The 22,786-nt window shown below is 48.0% G+C and overlaps 2 protein-coding genes across 2 annotated transcripts; both read right to left on the minus strand.

The window, feature by feature from the left end:
• Positions 1-8,913: 8,913 nt before the first annotated feature.
• Positions 8,914-16,209, minus strand: spop (speckle type BTB/POZ protein). Its single transcript, XM_030340491.1, has 10 exons — positions 16,079-16,209; positions 15,242-15,399; positions 13,718-13,839; positions 12,966-13,117; positions 12,610-12,737; positions 11,848-12,025; positions 11,654-11,709; positions 11,406-11,528; positions 10,954-11,096; positions 8,914-10,372 (listed from the first exon to the last, which is right to left on the minus strand). The coding sequence occupies exons 2-10, from the start codon at positions 15,317-15,319 to the stop codon at positions 10,228-10,230; spliced, it is 1,125 nt and encodes a 374-aa protein (XP_030196351.1). The 5' UTR covers positions 15,320-15,399; positions 16,079-16,209; the 3' UTR covers positions 8,914-10,227.
• A 557-nt stretch (positions 16,210-16,766) lies between these two features.
• LOC115531310 (centromere protein T) lies at positions 16,767-19,402 on the minus strand. Its single transcript, XM_030340493.1, has 5 exons — positions 18,973-19,402; positions 18,784-18,886; positions 18,231-18,371; positions 17,646-17,750; positions 16,767-17,071 (listed from the first exon to the last, which is right to left on the minus strand). Exons 1-5 carry the CDS (start codon positions 19,364-19,366, stop codon positions 16,945-16,947), a joined length of 870 nt encoding a protein of 289 aa, XP_030196353.1. The 5' UTR covers positions 19,367-19,402; the 3' UTR covers positions 16,767-16,944.
• Between the last annotated feature and the right edge of the window lie 3,384 nt (positions 19,403-22,786).

Consider the following 22,786-nt stretch of genomic DNA (forward strand, 5'->3'; position numbering starts at 1 on the left):
ACGCTAGTCACTAGACACTGAGACACTAGTCACTAGACACTAGTCACTAGACACTGAGACACTAGTCACTAGACACTGAGACCCTAGTCACTAGACACTAGACACTAGTCACGAGACACTAGACACTAGTCACTAGACACTAGACACTAGACACTAGTCACTAGACACTGAGACACTAGTCACTAGACAGAGACACTGAGACCCTAGTCACTAGACCCTAGTCACTAGACACTAGTCACTAGTCACTGAGACACTAGTCACTGAGACACTAGTCACTAGACACTGAGACCCTAGTCACTAGTCACTAGACACTAGACACTGAGACACTGAGACACTAGCCACTTAAAACAAAAGAGACACTGAACACACCAGAGACACTATAGACACCAGAGACACTAGCCAATGGAGACAATAGCCAATGGAGACACAAGCCACTAGAGACACAAGCCACTAGAGACACAAGCCACTAGAGATACTACTTCTACAAAAGGGAGACAGTAGCCACTATGGGACCGGCTGCAATTGTCTGTTCGCCACATGTGTAGGAAAGCCTTTTCCTATGCAGCGCCAGCAATGTTCTGTTCATGATTTTGGAACAGAACATTTTGGCACATTTTTGCGTTTGTTCTTATGCATGTTCTTTTGTATGTCCTGTGCCACACAGGACATACAGGACATACTCATGCAAGTCATCCCTGGAAAATATACTTTAAATATCAATTGGTATTACCTAGATGAATAAAATAAATACAATACTTTTTCATGTAGTATTAGTCTTTCATTTCATGCTGTTATTCTTGCTATGCAGGCCCTTGTCTAGAACAACATGTGTTTTAGCATGATGCAACAGGAAGCTAAAAAAACTGTTCAAACTTTTTATTTTATGCAGAAATGCTCTATGAAAACATGCCTAGAGCCAGCTATGCAAACTGCTTTTTGTTTGCTACTCCCGTGGTTCATTGGGAGTCATGCTGATGCAATGCATGCTGGGACACGTTTCTGCAAAGCAGTTTTTTTCTGTCAACACATATTAATAAAGGAATATCCCAGAAGAAGGTGAGGTTCATGGTTTGCTAACGGGTTTTGTTTAATAAATATCCACGAAGAAGGTGAGGGTTATGGTTTGGGAAGGGTTTGGTCAGAATGCTGAGAACATCAGCAATCCTTCACTCTTTACTAGCAAAGAATGTTCCCTCCGAGGGGGCCCGTAGGGGAGGGGGTGAGGGAGCACTGAGTGAGCAGCCACTCAGCTGGCTGACACACCTGACTCGAGGTATTCTCCCTGGGGAGCTGGAGAACCGACACATGATAGATCACTGTGTGCGTCCACCTGCTATGGCCACTTGTCTACTGGTCGCTTCTGATCTGGAATCTCAACAGGTGTATATTGGTGTCATCTGGTCCCTCCTGATGTCTAGACTGGTGTTGAATTGTGTTCAATGATCTCTATGGTAGTATCTACTGGTCTCTTCTGGTCTCTACTGGTGTCTAATGGTTTCGCTATTGTAGTATAGTGTGTACCGGGCTCTTCTGGTCTCCATCGGCGCAGGCTGGTCAATAATGACGTCTCCTGATGATTCTACCGATGTCTACGGCCTCTTCGAGTCTCGGCTGGTCGTTACTGGTATCTATTGATGTACCACCTGGTCTATATTGATGTATATTCAGTTCTCTGCTATTCTACTGGTCTTAGCTGGTGCACATTGATGTGTGTACTGGTCTGTCTCGATGGTTTCAGCAGTAGGCCCTAGATGAAGGCAATCCTGGTTTCATTACTACTGGAGGGGAGAGGATTGCATAGGATATGAGGAGAGGATCCGAGCAGAGGAGACGAGAGGACAGAGGGGATAGGAGGAAGGAGAGGAGAGGAGAAAGGGAGGAGAGGAGGGATGTGTCGATGGAGAGAGGAGGAGAGAAGAGAGCGAACAGAGGAGGAGAAAGAGGAGAAGAGTAAGGAGAGAGAGGGAACAGGAGAGTAGAGAGAAAAGAGAAAGGAAAGAGAGAGGAGAGGAGGAGAAAGAGGGGGGGGGAGAGAGAGGAGAGGAGTTGAAAGAGGGGAGGGAAGAGAGAGGAGGGGAGGGGGACAGAGGGGAGGGGTAAGAGAGGAGAGGAGGTGAAAGAGGAGAGGGGTAGGAGAGGAGGGGAGGGGGACAGAGGGCGGATAGAAGAGAGTGGAGCGGAGGAGAGGGAGAAGGGCTACTGTTTTCGATTAAGCTTCTGATGAAATAAAACCTGCTGTGCAAATGGAATGGAAGGGTGGGGAGAGGAGGGGATATGAGAGGGGGGCAGCGGGGGAGAGAGAGGAGAGGAGAGGAGGGGATATGAGAGGAGGGGAGCGGGGGAGAGATGGGTAGGGGAGCCTCCCTGGGGGGCAGGAGGAAATTCTATTAGACTCTAAGAGGCCATTTATCTACTGTTCCTCCATCTGTCTCACCATCCAGGATGTCTCACTCCATCGAGCCTGTCTATTCAGTACACTATATATATAAAGAGAGAGAGAGGGAGACAGACATAGGGAGAGAGAGAGAGAGAGAGAGAGACAGAGAGAGAGAGAGAGAGAGAGAGAGAGAGAGAGAGAGAGAGAGAGAGAGAGAGAGAGAGTGAGAGAAATAGGGGGAGAGAGAGAGAGAGAAATAGAGAGAGAGAGAGAGAGAGAGAGAGAGAGAGAGAGAGAGAGAGAGAGAGAGAGAGAGAGAGAGAGAGAGAGAGAGAGAGAGAGAGAGAGAGAGAGAGAGAGAGAGGGGGAGAGGGGGGAATCGATCAAGGCTGTTAGTATTGGCATCGGATAAGGTCAGACTGGTCCTTACGGCGGTTTCAAGATCACGAGCACTTAGCTACTGGTACACACTGTAACCTGGCTGGCTTATGGTACAGACTATGACCTGGCTGGGTTAGGGTACAGTCTAGGAACTGGATAGGCTATGGTAGAGTAAATGACCGGGCTGGGTAATGGCACAGAGAATGATCGGATTTACAGGACGGGTTACAAAAATAGGGTTAGGGTTACATCAACATGTTGGAAGCTACACCCTTTATTTGTGGCGGCATTCATCCGTGCCATGCAACGACATATTGAGCCGCTCTTACGTTACTGGTGGATGACAGTGGATAGTGATTGAGCCTCATGGCCTTACAGCCTCACTGCTTCATAGAGCGATCTTAAAAATCGCTAGGAGGAACTCAATGCTACAACCAGAGCTGGAGGAGCAGAGCCTTCTCCTGAAGTGGGTGTGGGGGCTGGAGAAGGCCACTTCCATACAGAACGGGGAGGTTTGATCAGTGAGGGTAAAGATGAAGCCAGATTGCGATATGAGGGAAGTTGAGGAGGACCCAGGTAAGAGCAGCTGTCGTCTGCTCCAGGGTCCATCCTCCCAGGAAGAAAAGGCTGCTGTTGGATTGGCTCTTTTTTTATTAAAATATAATTTTACAGCTGTCCCAATTTACTGAAAGGCGGCCATTCTTGCAGTACATTTCCAGAATGTTGAGTCTTGCCCTCAACCACTCCGTTGTGGGGGAGAGGAGGGGTGGGCAAACCGCACACTGCAGACATTTAATATTATATGATAGTGTATAAATATTAAACAGGGTAGGGCTTCGATTGCAATTCATATCTCCCACTCTCTCCCCCTCTCTCTCTCTCTCTCTCTCTCTCCCCCCCCCTCTCTCTCTCTCTCTCTCTCTCTCTCTCTCTCTCTCTCTCTCTCTCTCTCTCTCTCTCTCTCTCTCTCTCTCTCTCTCTCTCTCTCTCTCTCTCACATATATATTATATGTCATATATTATGTACCATATTATATTGCCGGACCTCTGGTTGTACGGTAACCAGAAGCCATCAGAGCACCGTCACTTCAAAGAAGGGAAGAGAAAAGAGGCCGATCCACACCCTCTTGTCTAATGGGACCCCCCCGCCTGTCCCCCTGGGAGCTGTAATGGGAGTGTCCAGTTACCCTGTGGGCTGGAGCCATATGGGTTAGACCAAAGAGGTAGGGGGAGGGGGGGAGATTTTACGTCTCCCTAAAATCTATTCTACCTGTAAACTCTGTCAGATGAAGAGCAGGGTATTGTTGAGGGGTTAAACTGCTCTACATTTTAAACGTATTGAGGATACTTTAGATTGTTGCATAATTATTGCATAATGACATACAGCCCTTAAATGTGTGGTATGTAAGAGCTATAAGTTATAGCTCTTGAACTCTATTCAAGAGCTATAACTTGAGTGTAATTTGTTAGAAATGCCATAGCCATACATTAGCTATTAGTGAGTGAAATGCTCTCTTCTGGTCGACTGCGCCTGCCTCTTTGAGCCCATTTAGATTTAAGACCGCTCCTGTCTGATTTATGACCAATCAGGGCATCTCTTCCCTGATTGGTTTGGGGAATCTTACTTGCTAGTGAATCTTGTGCACTCGCACAGTGTTGTATCGTAGCTCGACCACAGCATTGTGACTGCAATAATTCACATTGGCAGAGAAACCTAGGGAGGGTTCAGTATCCAAGTATCTAACCAATAATTTCAAAATAGCATTATAACATCTGGTATCAAAACATTGATTCAGTATCATAACATCTAGTAACATCGATCCAGTACCCTACCATCTAACCAGCATCATAACTAGTATCATCTTTCCAGTACCATACAATCTAACCAGCATCATAACATCTAGTATCTATCATCTATCCAGTATCATAACATTCACCTCGTATCATAACCTCTAGTATCACCTATCCAGTATCATAACTTCTAGTATCATCTATCCACTATCATGACAGTATCATCTATCCACTATCATAACATGTCCAGTATCATAACATCTAGTAGTATCTATAGTATCAAAACATCTATCCAGTATCATAACATCTAGTATCATATAGTAACAAAACAAATATCCAGTACTACAACATCTCAAATCGAACCATCTAAACAGCATCTACACACCTCTTACCGATCTGCTTCTAATTTAGACCTGCGCCCTGCAGATCTGATGTCTGGAACACAGGAAGGTCCGCCGGTCCCATCGACCAGTAGGTCAACCTCAGGTCTTTAGTTTCACGTTTGATTACTCCTTCCGAAGGCCAATCATCATTAACCTTAGATTAGAAGGCGAAATAAACATATAACATCCTGCACATTCATGCAATGGTTATGTACCTTCCACATATAATACAGTTTAAATACTATAATTATTGATAGTAAGATATGATATTATTATTACTATTTTATTATACTACTTATATTCAACTGCAATAATAAATAATATTATTTGTACACGTTATAATAATTAACTAAATACATCCCTATAATTATTAGACTGTGCTAGGTTATTATAAAACCATATTAGTCTAACTAAGTGGAGATAGGGTCGCTAGGTTGCACTGTAACTCGTTACTGCCCCCTGTTGAAGTGAAACATTACTAAGTTCTGTTCAAGTTGAAAAGAACAGCCATGCTCTATAAAGTGTATATCTACAGCCTATATATAACTATATATCTATAAAGTGATAATAATACGACTGCATTTGATCCATTTATCTTAATCTGATGCTTCAAAAATCCTCAATGAATATCGAAAAAAGAGGAGATGTGACCCGGCCCAGAGGAAGCCCGGGGCCCCCGTCTGGAGCCAGGCCCAGACGGAGGGCTCGATGGCGAGCGCCTGGTGGCCGGGTTTGCCACGGAGCCCGGTCGGGCACAGCCTGAACTAACTACGTGGCACCCCCCCTCTCTTCATCTCATGGGCCCACCACCTGTGGGAAGACCCGTTGGGGTCGGGTGCGGAGCCACATGGGTGGCAGCAAAGGTCAGGGGTCTCGACGGACCAGACCCGGGCGGCAGAAGCTGGCTCTGGGGACGTGGAACGTCACCTCGCTGTGGGGAAAGGAACCGGAGCTTGTGAGGGAGGTGGAGCGCTATCAGTTAGATCTGGTGGGGCTTACCTCCACGCACAGTCTCAGCTCTGGTACCGTACTCCTGGATAAGGGTTGGACTCTATTCTTCTCCGGAGTTGCCAAGGGCGTGAGGCGCCGGGCGGGTGTGGGGATACTCATAAATCCCCGGCTGAGCGCCGCGGTGTTGGAGTTTACCCTGGTAGACGAGAGGGTCGCCTCCCTGCGCCTAAGGGTTGTAGGGGGGGGAAAACTCTGACTGTTGTTTGTGCGTATGCACCAAACAGCAGCTCAGAGTACTCGGCCTTCTTGGAGACCCTGAATGGAGTCCTGTATGGGGCTCCAGTAGGGGACTCCGTAGTTCTGCTGGGTGACTTCAACGCCCACGTGGGCAACGATGGAGACACCTGGAGAGGCGTGGTGGGGAGGAACGGCCTCCCTGATCTAAACCCGAGAGGTCGTTTCTTATTGGACTTCTGTGCTAGTCATGGATTATCCATAACAAACACCATGTTCGAACATAAGGGTGCTCATAAGTGTACCTGGTACCAGAGTACCCTAGGCCGAAGATCAATGATCGATTTTGTGATCGTGTCATCTGATCTGAGTCAACTCTCGGACACCGTGGTGGACACCGGTGGTCAGGGAAGCCGTCCAATTGAAGAAGGAGGCCTTCCGGGATATGATATCCTGGAGGACTCCTGACTCGGTTGCAGGGTACCGACAGGCCCGAAGGGCTACAGCTGCTGCCGTGTCGGAGGCTAAGCAGCGGGTGTGGGAGAAGTTCGGAGAGGAGTTCGGTCGGCACCAAAGAGTTTCTGGAAGACTATCCGGCACCTCAGGAGGGGGAAACGGGGAACCATCCAAGCTGTGTACAGTAAGGATGGGACTCTGTTGACCTCAACTGAGGAGGTCGTCGGACGTTGGAAGGAACACTTTGAGGAACTCCTGAATCCGAATAACACGCCCTCTATGTTGGAGGCAGAGCTCGAGGTTGATGGTGTTTCGTCGTCAATTTCCCTGGTGGAGGTCACTGAGGTAGTCAAACATCTCCGCAGTGGCAAAGCCCCAGGGATTGATGAGATCCAGCCAGAAATGCTAAAGGCTCTGGGTGTTGAGGGGCTGTCATGGTTGACACGCCTATTCAACATCGCGTGGGAGTCGGGTACAGTGCCAAAGGAGTGGCAAACCGGGGTGGTGGTTCCCCTGTTCAAAAAGGGGGACCAGAGAGTGTGTGCCAATTACCGGGGTATCACACTTCTCAGCCTCCCTGGTAAAGTCTACTCCAAGGTGCTGGAAAGGAGGGTTCGGCCGATCGTCGAACCTCAGATTGAAGAGGAACAATGCGGTTTTCGCCCCGGACGTGGAACTACGGACCAGCTCTTCACTCTCACAAGGATCCTGGAGGGGGCCTGGGAGTATGCCCATCCGGTCTACATGTGTTTTGTGGATCTGGAGAAGGCGTATGACCGGGTCCCCCGGGAGAAACTGTGGGAGGTGCTGCGGGAGTATGGGGTAAGGGGGTCTATCCTCAGGGCCATCCAATCCCTGTACTCCCAAAGCGAGAGCTGTGTTCGCGTCCTCGGCAGCCAGTCAGTTTCGTTCTCAGTGGGTGCTGGTCTCCGCCAGGGCTGCGCCTTGTCACCAATCCTGTTTGTGATATACATTGACAGGATATCGAGGCGTAGTCGTGGTGGGGAGGGGTTGCAGTTCGGTGGTCTGAGGATCTCGTCACTGCTTTTTGCAGATGATGTGGTCCTCATGGGATCATCGGCCTGTGACCTTCAGCACTCACTGGATCGGCTGGCGGCCGAGTGCGAAGCGGCTGGGATGAGGATCAGCACCGCTAAATCTGAGGCCATGACTCTTAGCAGGAAACCGATGGATTGCTTACTCCGGGTAGGAAATGAGTCCTTAGCCCAAGTGAAGGAGTTCAAGTACCTCGGGGTCTTGTTCGCGAGTGAGGGTACTATGGAGCGTGAGATTGGCCGGAGAACCGGAGCAGCGGGGGCGGTATTGCGTTCGCTTTACCGCACCGTTGTAACGAAAAGAGAGCTGAGCCGCAAGGCAAAGCTCTCGATCTACCGGTCGATCTTCGTTCCTATCCTCACCTATGGTCATGAGGGCTGGGTGATGACCGAAAGGACGAGATCGCGGGTACAAGCGGCCGAGATGAGTTTTCTCAGAAGGGTGGCTGGCGTCTCCCTTAGGGCTAGGGAGAAAGCTCAGCCATCCGTGAGGAACTCGGATTAGAGCCGCTACTCCTTTATTTAGAAAGGAGTCAGCTGAGGTGGTTCGGGCATCTGGTAAGGATGCCCACTGGGCGCCTTCCTTGGGAGGTGTTTCAGGCACGTCCAGTGGGGAGGAGACCTCGGGGAAGACTCAGGACTAGGTGGAGAGATTATATCTCAACACTGGCCTGGGAACGCCTCGGGATCCCCCCGTCAGAGCTGGTCAATGTGGCCCGGGAAAGGGAAGTCTGGGGCCCCTTGCTTGAGCTGCTCCCCCCGCGACCCGACCCCGGATAAGCGGACGAAAATGAGATGAGATGAGATGAGATCTTAATCTGATAGTATTTATACACAAGAATTCACCACAACTTGTACGGGCTGCAGCTTTTGCGCAGTGGGTTGATGACATTTCGCGATAAATCAAAGAGCGCCTTCGGTGATTGACTGCAAGCAACGCCACACAACTTTCGTCCAACTATCATCCGACAGTTCCAACTGTCTGATTTTTTTCTTGATCCGTGGACGACAAAAAGGACCGAATGCATTGTGTCTGACTGGAGAAGTTCCGATACTACTCGTTACCGGGTTAGTTCGGTCTATACATTTAGGTATCGTGTACCGATACCCAGCATTACATATGAAGTAATAGTTTCTTATATAAGAAAATGGTCGAGCGTGACGTAGCCCTTTAAACATATTCATGTATTAATTGGATAAACATGAATATTAAGCGCTCATGTAATTTTTATGCAAACCTGTACAGTTCAATCCAAAATCGCTAACAAAAAACAAGGAATCCAAGTCTGCTTTGCATTAAATACAAAATAGCTGTGATTTATTCCTTTTTGAACAAATATGGCAACAACGAATCGTCACGGCCATCATAAAGGGAGCTAACAGTCTTTCCACAGAGGAGGGTTTCGGAACATTAAAACGTGTTCAAATTCAATTCTCCCAGTCTTCGATCCTGTCCAGAAATGTCCGGCTACACTTTACAATTGACATTTGGTTTACAGAGCCTCCATCAGCTTGTACAAATCGATATGAAAATAATTACAAGGACAAAGCAGAGGTCACTAACAACATGACGTCATAAACGGTTTCCAGGCCAAGGGAATGGCTTGTTAGCTAGGTCGCTGGCCAGCTGTAGCTTTGTCAGTGGGTGGCTGTCCAGGCTCTCCTTCAGGCTCCTCACGGATTGAAGTCCTGCTAGCGGGTCTTGTAGTCCTGGTAGCAGGTCTCGGAGTCCTACTAGTAGTTCTTGTAGTCCTACCAGTAGTTCTTGTAGTTTTAGTAGAGGGTCTTGTAGTCCCCCGAGTAGTTCTTGGGCGTCCTACTAGGGCTTGGAGTCCTGGTAGGTCCTATACTCCTACTAGATGGTCTTGTAGTCCTATTAGTAGCGTTTGTAGTCCTAGTAGTAGGTATTGTAGTCCTACTAGTAGATCTTGCAGTCCTACTAGCAGGTCTTGGTGTCTTTCAGGATTCTCAAAACCCATTCACCAAGAGAACAGTCCAACATGGAGATAACTACTACTCTACTCTACTACTCCTACTCCTGAAGATTTCTCCCTCCCCTCCAATCCCGCTCCAAGGCTAACCAGCTGGTTAGATCCTAACCAGATGGTTAGATCCTAACCAGCTGGTTAGGATCTAACCAGCTGGGAAAGGTACTTGAGAGCTGGTTAGCATCTTACTAGCTGGTGAGGATCTAACGAGCTGGTCTGGTTCTAACTAGCTGGTTTAGCATCGAACTGGTAGGCTAGGATCTAGCTAGCTGGCTAGGATCTAAGAAGTTGGTCATACCCAACTAGTTTGACTAGATCTAACTCGCTTGTTAGGATGTAACATGTGGGTCTAGAGCTAACTAGCTGGTTAGTCTCTAACTAGTTGGTCTATATCTACCTAGCCAGCTATGGTGTAAATATCTGTCTGGGATCGATTTAGTGGGTTAGATCTAACTAGCTTGTAATGACTTAACTAGCTGTTCTAGTTAGATGACTAGTACCAACTAGTTCTTGGTGGTGGTTAACGTTCTGTCCAGGAGGAGGGCCCTTCGGCAGCGGGTGTGTGTGTGTGTGTGTGTGTGTGTGTGTGTGTGTGTGTGTGTGTGTGTGTGTTAGGACTGCTTGAGGCGCTTGCGGGGCGGGCCTAGGAAGGGGCACTGGGCGGAGGCCAGGGAGCGGTACGCCTCGGCCACCAGGTGGGGGTGGGACGCCACCATGGACCGCCAGCCAGCCGTCTCCATCACCTCCGCAGCATGGCTACACACACACAGAGAGAGAGAGAGAGAGACACACACACACAGAGAGAGAGAGACACAGAGAGAGAGAGAGAGAGAGAGAGAGAGAGAGAGAGAGAGACAGAGAGAGAGAGAGAGAGAGAGAGAGAGAGAGAGAGACAGAGAGACAGAGAGAGAGAGACAGAGAGAGAGAGAGAGAGAGAGACAGAGAGACAGAGAGAGAGAGACAGAGAGAGCCACACAGACACAATCAATTAAAAACCCGCTGGGCTTGCAGGTTGCATACACAAGGAGTCTAATAAGGTTAATGTAGGGAGACAGAGTGAGTTGGGGAGGGGATGAGTGAGAGACAGAGTGAGGAAGTGACGGAGACAGAGAGAGGAAGTGACAGGGCGAGAGTGAGGACAGAGAGAGGGAAATTGACAGAGACCGTGAGACAGAGAGAGGGAGAGACAGAGAAATTGACAGAGACAGTGAGACAGAGAGAGGGAGAGACAGAGAGAGGAAGTGACAGAGAGAGAGACAGAGAGAGGAAGTGAAAGAGAGAGAGAAAGACAGAGAGAGACAGAGAGAGGGGAATTGACAGAGAGGGAGAGTACTGACTAGTTTATGAAGTCTACAGCCTGGGTCTTCAGCTGATCAGCACTGTGTAGATCTGCGAGGATCAGGACGTCGGCTGCGTTCTCCACCGACAGACTGCTGCACAACGCATCCTCACACATGACCTTTAACCTCTCCAGGGCGTACTGACAAACAGAGAAACCACACGTTAACATCAGGGCTACCGACAGACATTTGAGGATGTTTGATGGAGTCCGAAGCTAAGGATGCAGTGGTCAATTTGTAGATTTATATCTTTAAAGGACCAGGGTCTCTTTAAAACGTTTTGTTATCTTAAAACATCACTGTATCTTGTAAACACCATGTCATCTTTAAATGGTCCTGGTATCTTTAAAACACTGTGGCATCTTTAAAAGATTAGGGTATCTTTAAAACACAAAGGTATCTTTAAAAGACCAGGGTATCATTAAAAGACGAGGGCTTTTTTAACAGACCTTGTCAGCTGCAGCTAGCAGGTCATCAGCCATCTTGTCCAGGTTGGGAGCTTTGTCAGTGTAAATGAAGCACATCATCTCTTTGAAGACCTCCGGCTCAACATCGTTGATCTCCACACGGTTCTGGAACACAACGTAGGCAGCATGACATAGAATAGTGCAGTCGAGTATGATAAAGAAAATGACAGCAGAATTACAGTATAGTTCCAACAATAATTTAAAATGAGCGTTCAGTGAAGGGAATTCACCTTTTTACTCTCCTCCATCTCATGTTCAAACATGGCACTGAACACGGGCGACCGAGCTGCAAAACCAACAGGAGAGCGAGTCAGAACGAGCTGGAGACAGCCGCAGAGGAAGTCAGCATGACTCGGCACTCCCCATTACGCAGACAACAAATTAGACCATATTTCCACCATTTCCTCGGGGGCTCTGTTAGTACCTGCCAGGATGGCTTTGTGCGCCTGGAACTCCTGCCCCGCGACGCAGAGCGAGCAGTCGGTGAACCTGGAGTTCTCCCACAGGCCTCCCAGCTCCTCCGCCAGCCGGCAGTCTGGCACCTTCACCATGTTCATGGTGTTCTGGCCAGAGATGTTCACCGAGTCCTGCACCACACTCACCTGCAAGGGAGCACCTTTAAGGACCAGCCTGACCCTGAGCATAGCCCTTACCTACGCAAACCAGAACCTAAACCAAACAGCCCTGCTCTAACCCACCCAAACCAGAACCTAATCCAACCAGCCCTGCTCTAACCCACCCAAACCATAACCTAATCCAACCAGCCCTGCTCTAACCTACGCAAACCATAACCTAATCTAACCAGCCCCAGCCCTAGCCACCCAAACCATAACCTAATCTAACCAGCCCCAGCCCTAACCCACCCAAACCATAACCTAATCTAACCAGCCCCAGCCCTAACCCACCCAAACCATAACCTAATCTAACCAGCCCCAGCCCTAACCCACCCAAACCATAACCCTAACCAACCCCAAACCATAAACCTAACCCTAACTCTTGTCTTATGGTAGGCAGCTCCCATAATAACCAGTAGAAGACACTGGTTGAACTGGGCAGCTATCGTGATAACCAGTGGAAGACGGTGGATGTACTTGGCAGCTCATGGTAATACAAGTAGAGGTCTGTGGTTGTAATGGGCAGCTCCCAGTATTCACCAGTTCAAATGAATCAAATAAAGGGCGATTACCTCACAGAACAGGGTGAGCTTGTCGTCGGGCAGAAGACCGTTGGCTTCGTCCAATAGAAAGTCTCGCCGGATGAACTTCTTGAAACCCCAGTCTTTACCCTGCACGAAGCGGTACGCTCGCTGGCTTTCTGCACGCACACACAAACACACACACACACACACACACACACGTTAGAACATACACTATTCTAATTAGTGGCCCTGGTATAATTAGCACCAACATGATTGCATAGACGTAGCCTCTACATCAGAAGATTATATATTATTTTATAATTCCATTATCTATTATTTTATGAACTCATCGTTGACACAATGGGTGGACCTCTGGACTGAACGTGATGCTGCTGCCGACTCACCCATAGCCTTGGTCTCCTCCCCTTTGGCGTTGAGGATTGAAAACTTGAACTTGGCACGGACCTCCGCCTTCGGACAGCTCACGAGCAGCAGGTAGAGAGACAGGTAGTCCTTACTCTCCTCGTCCAATCCCTTAGGGTTAACTCGCAAACACCTTGAGGACACAGGAGATGGTGTTAGTGTTAGTCTGTGCACGGGGCGTGGGCTTAGCTCAGGAGGCTGAGCGGGTTGCTTTGTGAGCAGAAGGTTGCTAGTTCGATCCCCGGCTCCTCGTAGTGAAGTGTACTGCTGTCTCTGAGCAAGACACCTCACCCTGACTGACTCGCTTTGGATACAATCGTCTGCTAAATCCCCTAAATGTAAATGTCAAGATCTGTAAGGGGTAACACGCACACCTAGCGGGAAGGTTAACTGAGATTTGCGCCGAGAATACACGGCAGTAAGTGCCTGCATTTATAATTTCTATATTGCTGTGGACGCGGAGCGTATATTGCTGTGATTTCCTCCATGATTACGTCACTTTGCGCAGTTTACACGTGGTGACAATTCTTACGTTTTAAGGTTAGTATTTGTCTTTCGCGACCCTGGGGTCTAATCACAAAAGATGCAGAGGACTCGTTAATATTATTTCCACGGGATGCGGGTGCGAGGAGAAACTGCGTGTGAACGACATCGGAAGAACCGTGGCCCAAGGATCTGATCCCTAAATGTGTTGCGGGGGAAGAGGTTAGGTTTAGTTCTCCGATCAACGCACCATTTCAGTTTATCGTTAGCCCCGGAGGAGAAGGTGGAGCTCTTGATGACCTCTCCCATCTCCTCACGACAGAAGCTGAAGTTGTTGATGGTCCACATGTAGGAGAACTTCACCACTTTGATCTGAAGAAAAAGAGGATAATCAGTCGGTCTCCTCTACAGGCAACCTTCATCTTGAGGTCCGGTTATGCAACATCCAGTTTTATCTGGTAAAATGCTTAAAGTCCCAATGTATAAGATTGAGCTCCTCCCAGTGAATAGGCCAATTGCAAATTATTTATTGCAGAATATATCAGTTACTAGTATTATTTTATTGATAACGTTATCAAAATCAACATCGATCAGCATTGACTACAGATATGTCCAGGTCATTTAAATCCACAAGCTAGTTCCAAATTGTTCACGTTACGACTTTAAAGTGCCAGGTCAATGAGCCGGTGTGTGTGTGAGTGTGTTTACCTGTGTGTAGCACCAGGTCAATGAGGCTGTGTGTGTGTGTGTGTGTGTGTGAGGCTGAGTGTGTTTACCTGTGTGTTTGTGTGTGAGTGTGAGGCGGGGTGAGTTCACCTGTGTGTAGCACCAGGACAATGAGGCTGTGTGTGTGTGTGTGCGCGCGTGCGTGCGTGCGTGCGTGCGTGCGTGCGTGCGTGCGTGTGTGTGTGTGTGTGTGAGTGAGGCTGAGTGTGTTTACCTGTGTGTGTGTGTGTGTGTGTGTGTGTGTGTGTGTGTGTGTGTGTGTGTGTGTGTGTGTGTGTGTGTGTGAGAGTGTGTGTGTGTGTGTGTGTGAAGCACCGCTCGACGCCAATGTTGTTTTTGTAAAAACGTAAACAACCGCACCCGTCGTAACTGCCGCCGTTAATGTAGTCATTTGCTGAGATGTTCTACAAACTTGTTAATCATGTGCGCCGTGCCGGCGTTAAGAGGTGCTTACAAACAAGCATTGAGAAGCGGCAGGATCTACCAACAAGCATGGGCTGTCCACGACCCTACTCTGGACGCTATGGGTAGATCAAATCCCTGAACAGACTTTTCAACATTCTCTGGACCACTAACTGAACATCGCTGGAATGATTTCCAAATGGCAATTTTCGGCAGCCTAGGTCATGTCCACAGGCTGGTGGTCAGAGGCTTGAGAATTATGAGGTTGTCCAAATGTAAAGCCAAGCAGCTTGCAACATATTGCTCAATCTCCTCCATTATAGGCAGCCGAGCTATTTAGAGGAGAAGGTGTTTTCTGTACCCATAGATTCTGCATACAGTCTGTTAACAGACTGTGTGCAGAATAAGCTCATGTGTACGTATTGTCTATTCTGTGCATGTTTGACTCAAGTACTGCAACATGTTGTTTCGAGGATGTAGGGCATCAAAAGCAACTGAAAATATTTGTGCCCTTGCAATGTATATTTTATAAATGCGGACACAAATAAAGACATTGAAATGTGAGGCGGGGTGTGTTTACCTGTGTGTGTGTGTGTGTGTGTGTGTGTGTGTGTGTGTGTGTGTGTGTGTGTGTGTGTGTGTTTACCTGTGTGTAGCACCAGGACTCGGCCACCGGCCCACTGGACATGTCGGCAGGGGGAGGGGGGCTCGGGACTCTGGACATGGCCAGCTTGACCACCGGTGTGCTAAGCTAGGCTAAGCGTACTTCCCAGTAAAGTAGTTCCAAACACAGCACTCAGACAACTGGAAGACATCATCATCATCATCATCATCATCATCATCATCATCATCCTCGTGGCCAAGTGAACCAATAGAATTTCCTCATTAGGGTAAGATGATGAAATATAAATACTTTCTTCCGCATTCCACTTAAAAAACTGAATTGTTTAAGAAATGACTAACAATATAATAACTCCATAACGATAACTCAACAGAATAAACATTATCTATCCATCTCTACCTATTCATACACACACACACACACACACACACACACACACACACACACACACACACACACACACACACACACACACTGACACACATAAATATATGTAAAGGCCAAGATAGTTTTGTTTATCTTGATATACGTTAAAGATAAAGAAGCAGATTATTTTAAACATTATACAGCTGTGATATATTTGACATGGTATACACATGGTGATTATATAGTCGTTATAAAGGTAAAATAAGAGCAGCAGAATATTTTATACATTATATGTATCATATGTATCTTTATACATCATCAAATAGGTATATAACATACAGGTATTCATTATAAGTAAAGCAGATTATTTTATGCAGAAGCAACAATATGATGAATTAGCAGCGCCACGTAAAATCCTTCAGGAACCACATCTTATTGCATAAAGATGAGTCAACAAATGTTAAATGAAGAGTTTCATGGCAATATTAGACTCACCGTAAACATTTAATCTTAATTTAATCCTAACGTTGATGTTCTTGTTGTTGTTAGCGCCAGGCTAGCGCTGAGCTAGCGGTAGCTGAAGAGTCAGCGACATGGAGCTCAGCGCCCCCTTGTTCGCCGGAGGGTCATTACCCACGTGTGGCGGTTAACCCATAGTTCACCCCCACCACCAATAGTAGGATTCATACAATAACCCTAACCAACAAAACCCAAAAGTAATGGTTAGCATTTGAGAATGCAGTAGGTAAATTTTTTTTTTTTTTTTACCTTGAAACCAAATCTTCAAATGCAGCGGAACTTTTAAATCGATGTCTTTATTCAGTGGACGATGTGGTAGAATATTACTAAATTTTATTTCTATCTTGTGCAGTTTGTAGCTTTCCCTCCCTTTGTTACATAATCACCCCCCCCCCCCCCCCCAGGTAATGCATTTGGTGTCTTAAGGAAGCCATATATGAATGCAATGAATTATTATTAAACATGACTCTTTTTGTTGTAGAGATTGAGGGTTCTCTGTACAGTTCACAGCATTAGTTCAAAGTTAAACTCATGCATATTTAAGCAATTGCTATGGTAACATAAACATCCCTAAAGGAATCCATATTGAACTGGAATCAAATGGAATCTAACCCTGTGCATCGGGAAATCATTGGATAGTCTCAGTTCTAATAATAAACAAACGTAATTTACAAACAAATCTTTATTTAAATTTATTATAAAAAAAAAAAGGAGAAATATTGCACATATAAAACGATGCTACAAAGAGAAGGAACAACAATAATAGAAACACCAAGCAAATATTCTTTCTCCTTATGTAATCGTCATTTTCTTTAAAGTCATCCGGTACTCAGAAATAATAGTTATTTTTGTTTAGGGATGACGATATTTCCGCTGGTTGCTATGGGGATGAGCATCCTTCTGTATTCCATGGGAAGATATTTCTCAATGAGCACTTCCACAGGAACCTTGTCTGTAACATAGCCCTGCCTGGAAAGGAACACACACACACACACACACACACACACACACACACACACACACACACACACACACACACACACACACACACACACACACACACACACACACACACACACACACACACACACACACACACACACACACACGATTTTAAGTTGGTTGCAAAACACAAAACCTTTTACATCATTTCCACAGATATATGTTTTTCAACATATTTTCAAATTTGGCAGAATCTGTCCCGCCTGCCGGACTTGCTCGTGGGTTCATTATGGTTGGAAACTCTGTACTGCCCCCTTGTGTGCGAGTGTATGAGGTTGATGTTTAAAGGCATTCGGCTCGGCTAAGATCCGCATGCTGGAGTCCCGATGTGGATCTTTGAAAAAACAGGTTGAATGCCGAACTAGAGGCTGAGCACAAGCAGTGGTTCACACGAAAGCTGGAGGGTAGCGAGGGAGGGCTGGAGAACCACAGTTAAGACGACAGTACAGTGAGACCCTCTCTTCTTATTGTTTATATCTGCTAAAGACTCCCATGGACCCTCTCGCCTTTCCGTTTCTCTGTCTGCTGACGGACCACAGACCTCCTCAGCAGTAGTTCCACGTCGGCGACCTCGATGGTCTTCCTCTTGGCGTGATTCGCGTACGTCTCCAAGTCCAACGCCATTCGCTGAAAGTAGGCATCCACTCTGGAAAACACACACGAGTGAGTGAGATGTGTGTGTGTGTGTGTGTGTGTGTGTGTGTGTGTGTGTGTGTGTGTGTGTGTGTGTGTGTGTGTGTGTGTGTGTGTGTGTGTGTGTGTGTGTGTGTGTGTGTGTGTGTGTGTGTGTGTGTGTGAGTGTGTGTGCAAACAGATCATTCCAAGATGTCGGGGACGATGGAGAAACCGAAGCAAAATTCCCGAAAAAAAGAAAAGAAAACACAGATCACTAAATCACTCCTTAAAGGCCAATCATCAAGGAGGGACTGGTCCCGAGGGAACGCCCACTTTCAGGTGGGGATAACTTCAGGGCTGGAGATCAGGTGATGCTGGACCCACAATGTTCTAATGGAACAAGATAATTCACTGGGCCCACGTTGTTCTACTGGACCCCCATGGTTTTACTGGAGATGTTTTGATGATAAACTCAGGTTCTTAAGGTTAGGCTGAGGTGATGGTGACTCACATGTTGTCCAGGGCGGGAAACACATCAGCCGCGACCCTGGTCTTGGCAAAGTGCTTGAAGGTGCTCATCAGGTAGCTCTTTGGGAGGTGGCTGGCTCGCTCCTGCTTAGCCCTCACCTTTCTGGGCTTGGCCGGAGCCTTCCTGTGGATGTGAGAGAGCTCCTTAACTGGTTCCACGCACGCCTCCCGTTAACTCGTTCAATATACAATCCTTAGCTTATAGGCCCTGACAAGGCAAACCTGTGCCGTTACAGAAGACGATTCAAGTTTAAGTGTGTGCAAACACAACAGACTTAAGTATTTTACTGTAATTAACGCGACTTGCCACACCGCGTTTGTCTCTATTATCCTGTGATGGAGACCATGGATGCCTTATAAACAGGCAGACAAGATGGGACCTCAGCACGGGCTGGGAGGTTCAACGGTATGCTGAACCAACGTCTACTGGCGACCTTCTTTAGGATAAGGTGATGCGGCAGCAAACTGGCAAACTAATGTGTGTAATTACTGTGTGATTATTCATTCCTTGATAGTGACGAGGCAGGTTAACTCACCGCGTGTCTGGAGGACCTTGTTGAGGAGCCGTACTGCTTTCCCCCAGAGGAGGATCAAATACCTTCTTCATTCGGACGAAGGCGGGAGTCTTCATAGACAGTTCTACATGGAGTGGACAAGGTAGACGTCCCATTTAGCAGACACTTTTTCCCATAGCGACATGCATATACACACACACATTTGTTTACCTTCACTTTGCTCTCCCTCCTCCTCCTCCTCCTCCTCCTCCTCCTCCTCCTCCACCTCCTCCTCCTCCAGCACCTCCTCCTCCTCCTCCTGCCACTCTTCCGCCTGCACCCCCTCATCACCCTGCTCCTCCTCCTCCTCATCATCACCTTGCTCCACCTCCTCCGTCGCCTTCTCCTCTTTCTGAAACTCTTCTGCCGGCACCCCGTCATCCCCCTGCTCCCCCTGGACCCCCTCCTCCTCCTCCTGGACCCCCTCCTCCTCCTCCTCCCCCTCCTGGACCCCCTCCTCACCCAGCTCAACCTCCACCACCAACGCTTGCTCCTCCTCTTGCAACTCTTCCGCCTGCACCCCCTCCTCACCCAGCTCCTCCTCCTCCCCGTCCTCCTCACCCATGACCTCCTCATCACCCTCCTCCTCACCCTCCTCCCCTTGGACCCCCTTATCACCCAGCTCCACCTCCACCACCGCCTGCTCCACCTCCTCCCCCTCCACGCCCTGTACCGCCTCCTCCTCCTCCTCCTCCTCCCCCTCCCCCTCCACCCCCTCCGCCCCCTCGGCCTGGCCTGCAGAGGAACGGATGCTCTCATGGTCAGCCACGTTGGTGGGGCCAATTCGAGCAAGATCATTTTCTTCCATCATCTTGCTGGGATCTGAATGGAGATAGAGAGACAAGGGTCATTACAGGCTGCACGTGTTCACAAAGCCAACTACACCAGCACTACAGTTAACCTCTGTGGCGGTCCTCACCTATGACCCCAATGCTCTTGTAGCCCCTCTCTCTCTGGGCAGAGCGATGCTCCGCGAGTAGATGGCCTTCAGAACGATGTTCTCTGGGTAGATGGCCTTCAGAGCGATGTTCTCTTGGTAGATGGCCCTCAGAGCGATGATCTCCTAGTAGATGGCCTTCAGAACGATGTTCTCTGGGTAGATGGCCCTCAGAGCGATGATCTCCTAGTAGATGGCCTTCAGAGCGATGATCTCCTAGTAGATGGCCTTCAGAGCGATGATCTCCTAGTAGATGGCCTTCAGAGCGATGATCTCCTAGTAGATGGCCTTCAGAACGATGTTCTCTGGGTAGATGGCCTTCAGAGCGATGATCTCCTAGTATATGGCCCTCAGAACGAGGTCTGCTACTGCTGCCCTCGACGCCGGGCTGTCCTGATGCAGTCTGATACCCAGGGACCTCTTCCTCACTCTGGGTCTCCATAGCCACCTCTTCCTCACTCTGGGTCTCCATAGCCACCTCTTCCTCACTCTGGGTCTCCATAGCCATCGTTTTTCCTTGCTCCTCTTCCTCCACGTTAGTCTCTGCACCCTCCTTCTCCTCCTCCTCCTCCCCAGTCTCCATGGTGACCGCCTCAGCCACAGCGGGGGGGTAGGTGATACCCCCGCCCTCTTCCGCAGAGGGGGGGCCTTCACAAGGGCGAGGGTCTTCGGTAGAGGGGAGGTCTTCGGTCGATGTGCGGTCTTTGGTCGACGGGTGCTCTTCGTTCGGGGGCTGGTCTGATCGATCACCTGCTCCCTGTTCAGCGCCCCCCGGTGGTTCGAGGGTGTCATACAGCTTGGTACGTTGGTGAATGATGTCAGTGGTGATGTCGGGAAGGTCACTGACTTCATGAGTAAAGGAATCCGTCAGGTGGGGCCTGTCCTTACTCTCTGCTGGGGGCCAGAAACAAGATGATGATTAACCAACGAGCCCAGACGCTGTCCTAGCTAACTCCTAGACCCAACTAACTCCCCAAGAGCCAACTAACTCCTAGACCCAGCTTACCTTGCAAGACCCAACTAACTCCCCGAGACCCAACTAACTCCCCAAGACCAAACTAACTCCCCAAGACCCAACTAACTCCCCAAGACCCAACTAACTCCCCAAGACCAAACTAACTCCCCAAGACCAAACTAACTCCAAGACCAAACTAACTCTGCAAGACCAAACTAACTCCCCAAGACCAAACTAACTCCTAGACCAAACTAACTCCCCAAGACCAAACAGACTTCGCCGTAACCAGCCGACGCCCCTTGCTTTCCCCCCAAACCATCTCTCTCACCGTGCCCCCCGGCCAACTGTCTCTGATGAACAGCAGCAATGAAATCCTCAGCACTGAATTTGGTTTGTCTTTGCGTCTTCCTCCTCAGCCCAGCCCGCCGAGAGGATGCCTCGACAGACGGCGTGTTTAAACTCAATGAAGCAGATCTGGAAATATATTTCACATGCAGGTATAAAGTGACAACCCAGGTCAAGATCAGATCACATTTGCATACCTTGGTTCAGAAGTTCACAACATGATTAATAATGTTCACAATTATGTTTTTCATTAATAATGGGGCCTCAGTTTCTTACCCCAATGAGGTAGAGAGAGACAAGAGATCATGTCCCGATTCCTCAGCCTGAAGTTCTGCAACTTGAAAAAAAGAAAATAATAATAATAACGTGAGCTGACCTTGATCTGGTTCAGTGAGCGCACCTTGATCTGGTTCAATGAGCGCACCTTGATCTGGTTTAGTGAGCTCACCTTGATCTGGTTCAATGAGCGCATCTTGATCTGGTTCAGTGAGCGCACCTTGATCTGGTTCAGTGAGCGCACCTTGATCTGGTTCAGTGAGCTCACCTTGATCTGGTTCAGTGAGCTCACCTTGATCTGGTTCAGTGAGCGCACCTTGATCTGGTTCAATGAGATCACCTTGATCTGGTTCAATGAGCTCATCTTGATCTGGTTCAGTGAGCTCACCTTGATCTGGTTCAATGAGATCACCTTGATCTGGTTCAATGAGCTCACCTTGATCTGGTTCAGTGAGCTCACCTTGATCTGGTTCAGTGAGATCACCTTGATCTGGTTCAATGAGATCACCTTGATCTGGTTCAGTGAGCTCACCTTTACCTTGCTCAGGTAGTTCACCTTGACCTGGTTCAATGAGATCACCTTGATCTGGTTCAGTGAGCTCACCTTGATCTGGTTCAATGAGATCACCTTGATCTGGTTCAATGAGATCACCTTGATCTGGTTCAGTGAGCTCACCTTGATCTGGTTCAGTGAGATCACCTTGATCTGGTTCAATGAGATCACCTTGATCTGGTTCAGTGAGCTCACCTTTACCTTGCTCAGGTAGTTCACCTTGACCTTGCTCAGGTAACTTACCTTGACTGGAATCCATGTTCTTCTCAAAAGCCCCGACATTGAAGCTTTGTCGCTGCCTCGGTCTCCTCAGTACCCTTGCTGTACTGGCGATGCCAGCCAGGGTTACATCTGACAGATCCAGATCAATACTGGAAGGGAGAACGGTGGAGTATTAACGGGGTTCATTGGGACAGTACCTATGCTGAGCCATTGCCTGTCCTGCATACATTGAATAATACATATATATGTGAGACGGGGTGTATGCTAGCCCTACCTAGAAGTTAAGTACTAAATTACTTCATCCAGTTTCTAAACTTTCAACTGACGAGATATTAACACCCGACTAGTTTTGAAACATCAAGATATAGATTTTTTCTTTTTTAACATGAAGTACCATAAGGGTCCTCTTTATTGTTCCTTAGAAATGAGGATGGATGGAGATCTGGATAATAACTGTGTAGTGGTTTGGATATGGGCTGTGGTTTGCTCCGAGTTAGCACTGTACAGAATGACTTCAACTCGTCTGGGTTAGGACTGTGCAACCTTAACAAGGGACCATGTGAACTGATTGAAATGGTGGGGAAATGCCCCATTCGCAATAATGAACCACATTACAGAATCAGAGGTCCCTATCAGAGAATAGGACGGCGGTAAGGTGCCGGCAGTTCATCTACCTAGCAGTACTGCTGGCAACGCT

The sequence above is a fragment of the Gadus morhua genome, chromosome 18 (assembly GCF_902167405.1).
Source record: "Gadus morhua chromosome 18, gadMor3.0, whole genome shotgun sequence".
Lineage (NCBI taxonomy): Eukaryota > Metazoa > Chordata > Actinopteri > Gadiformes > Gadidae > Gadus > Gadus morhua.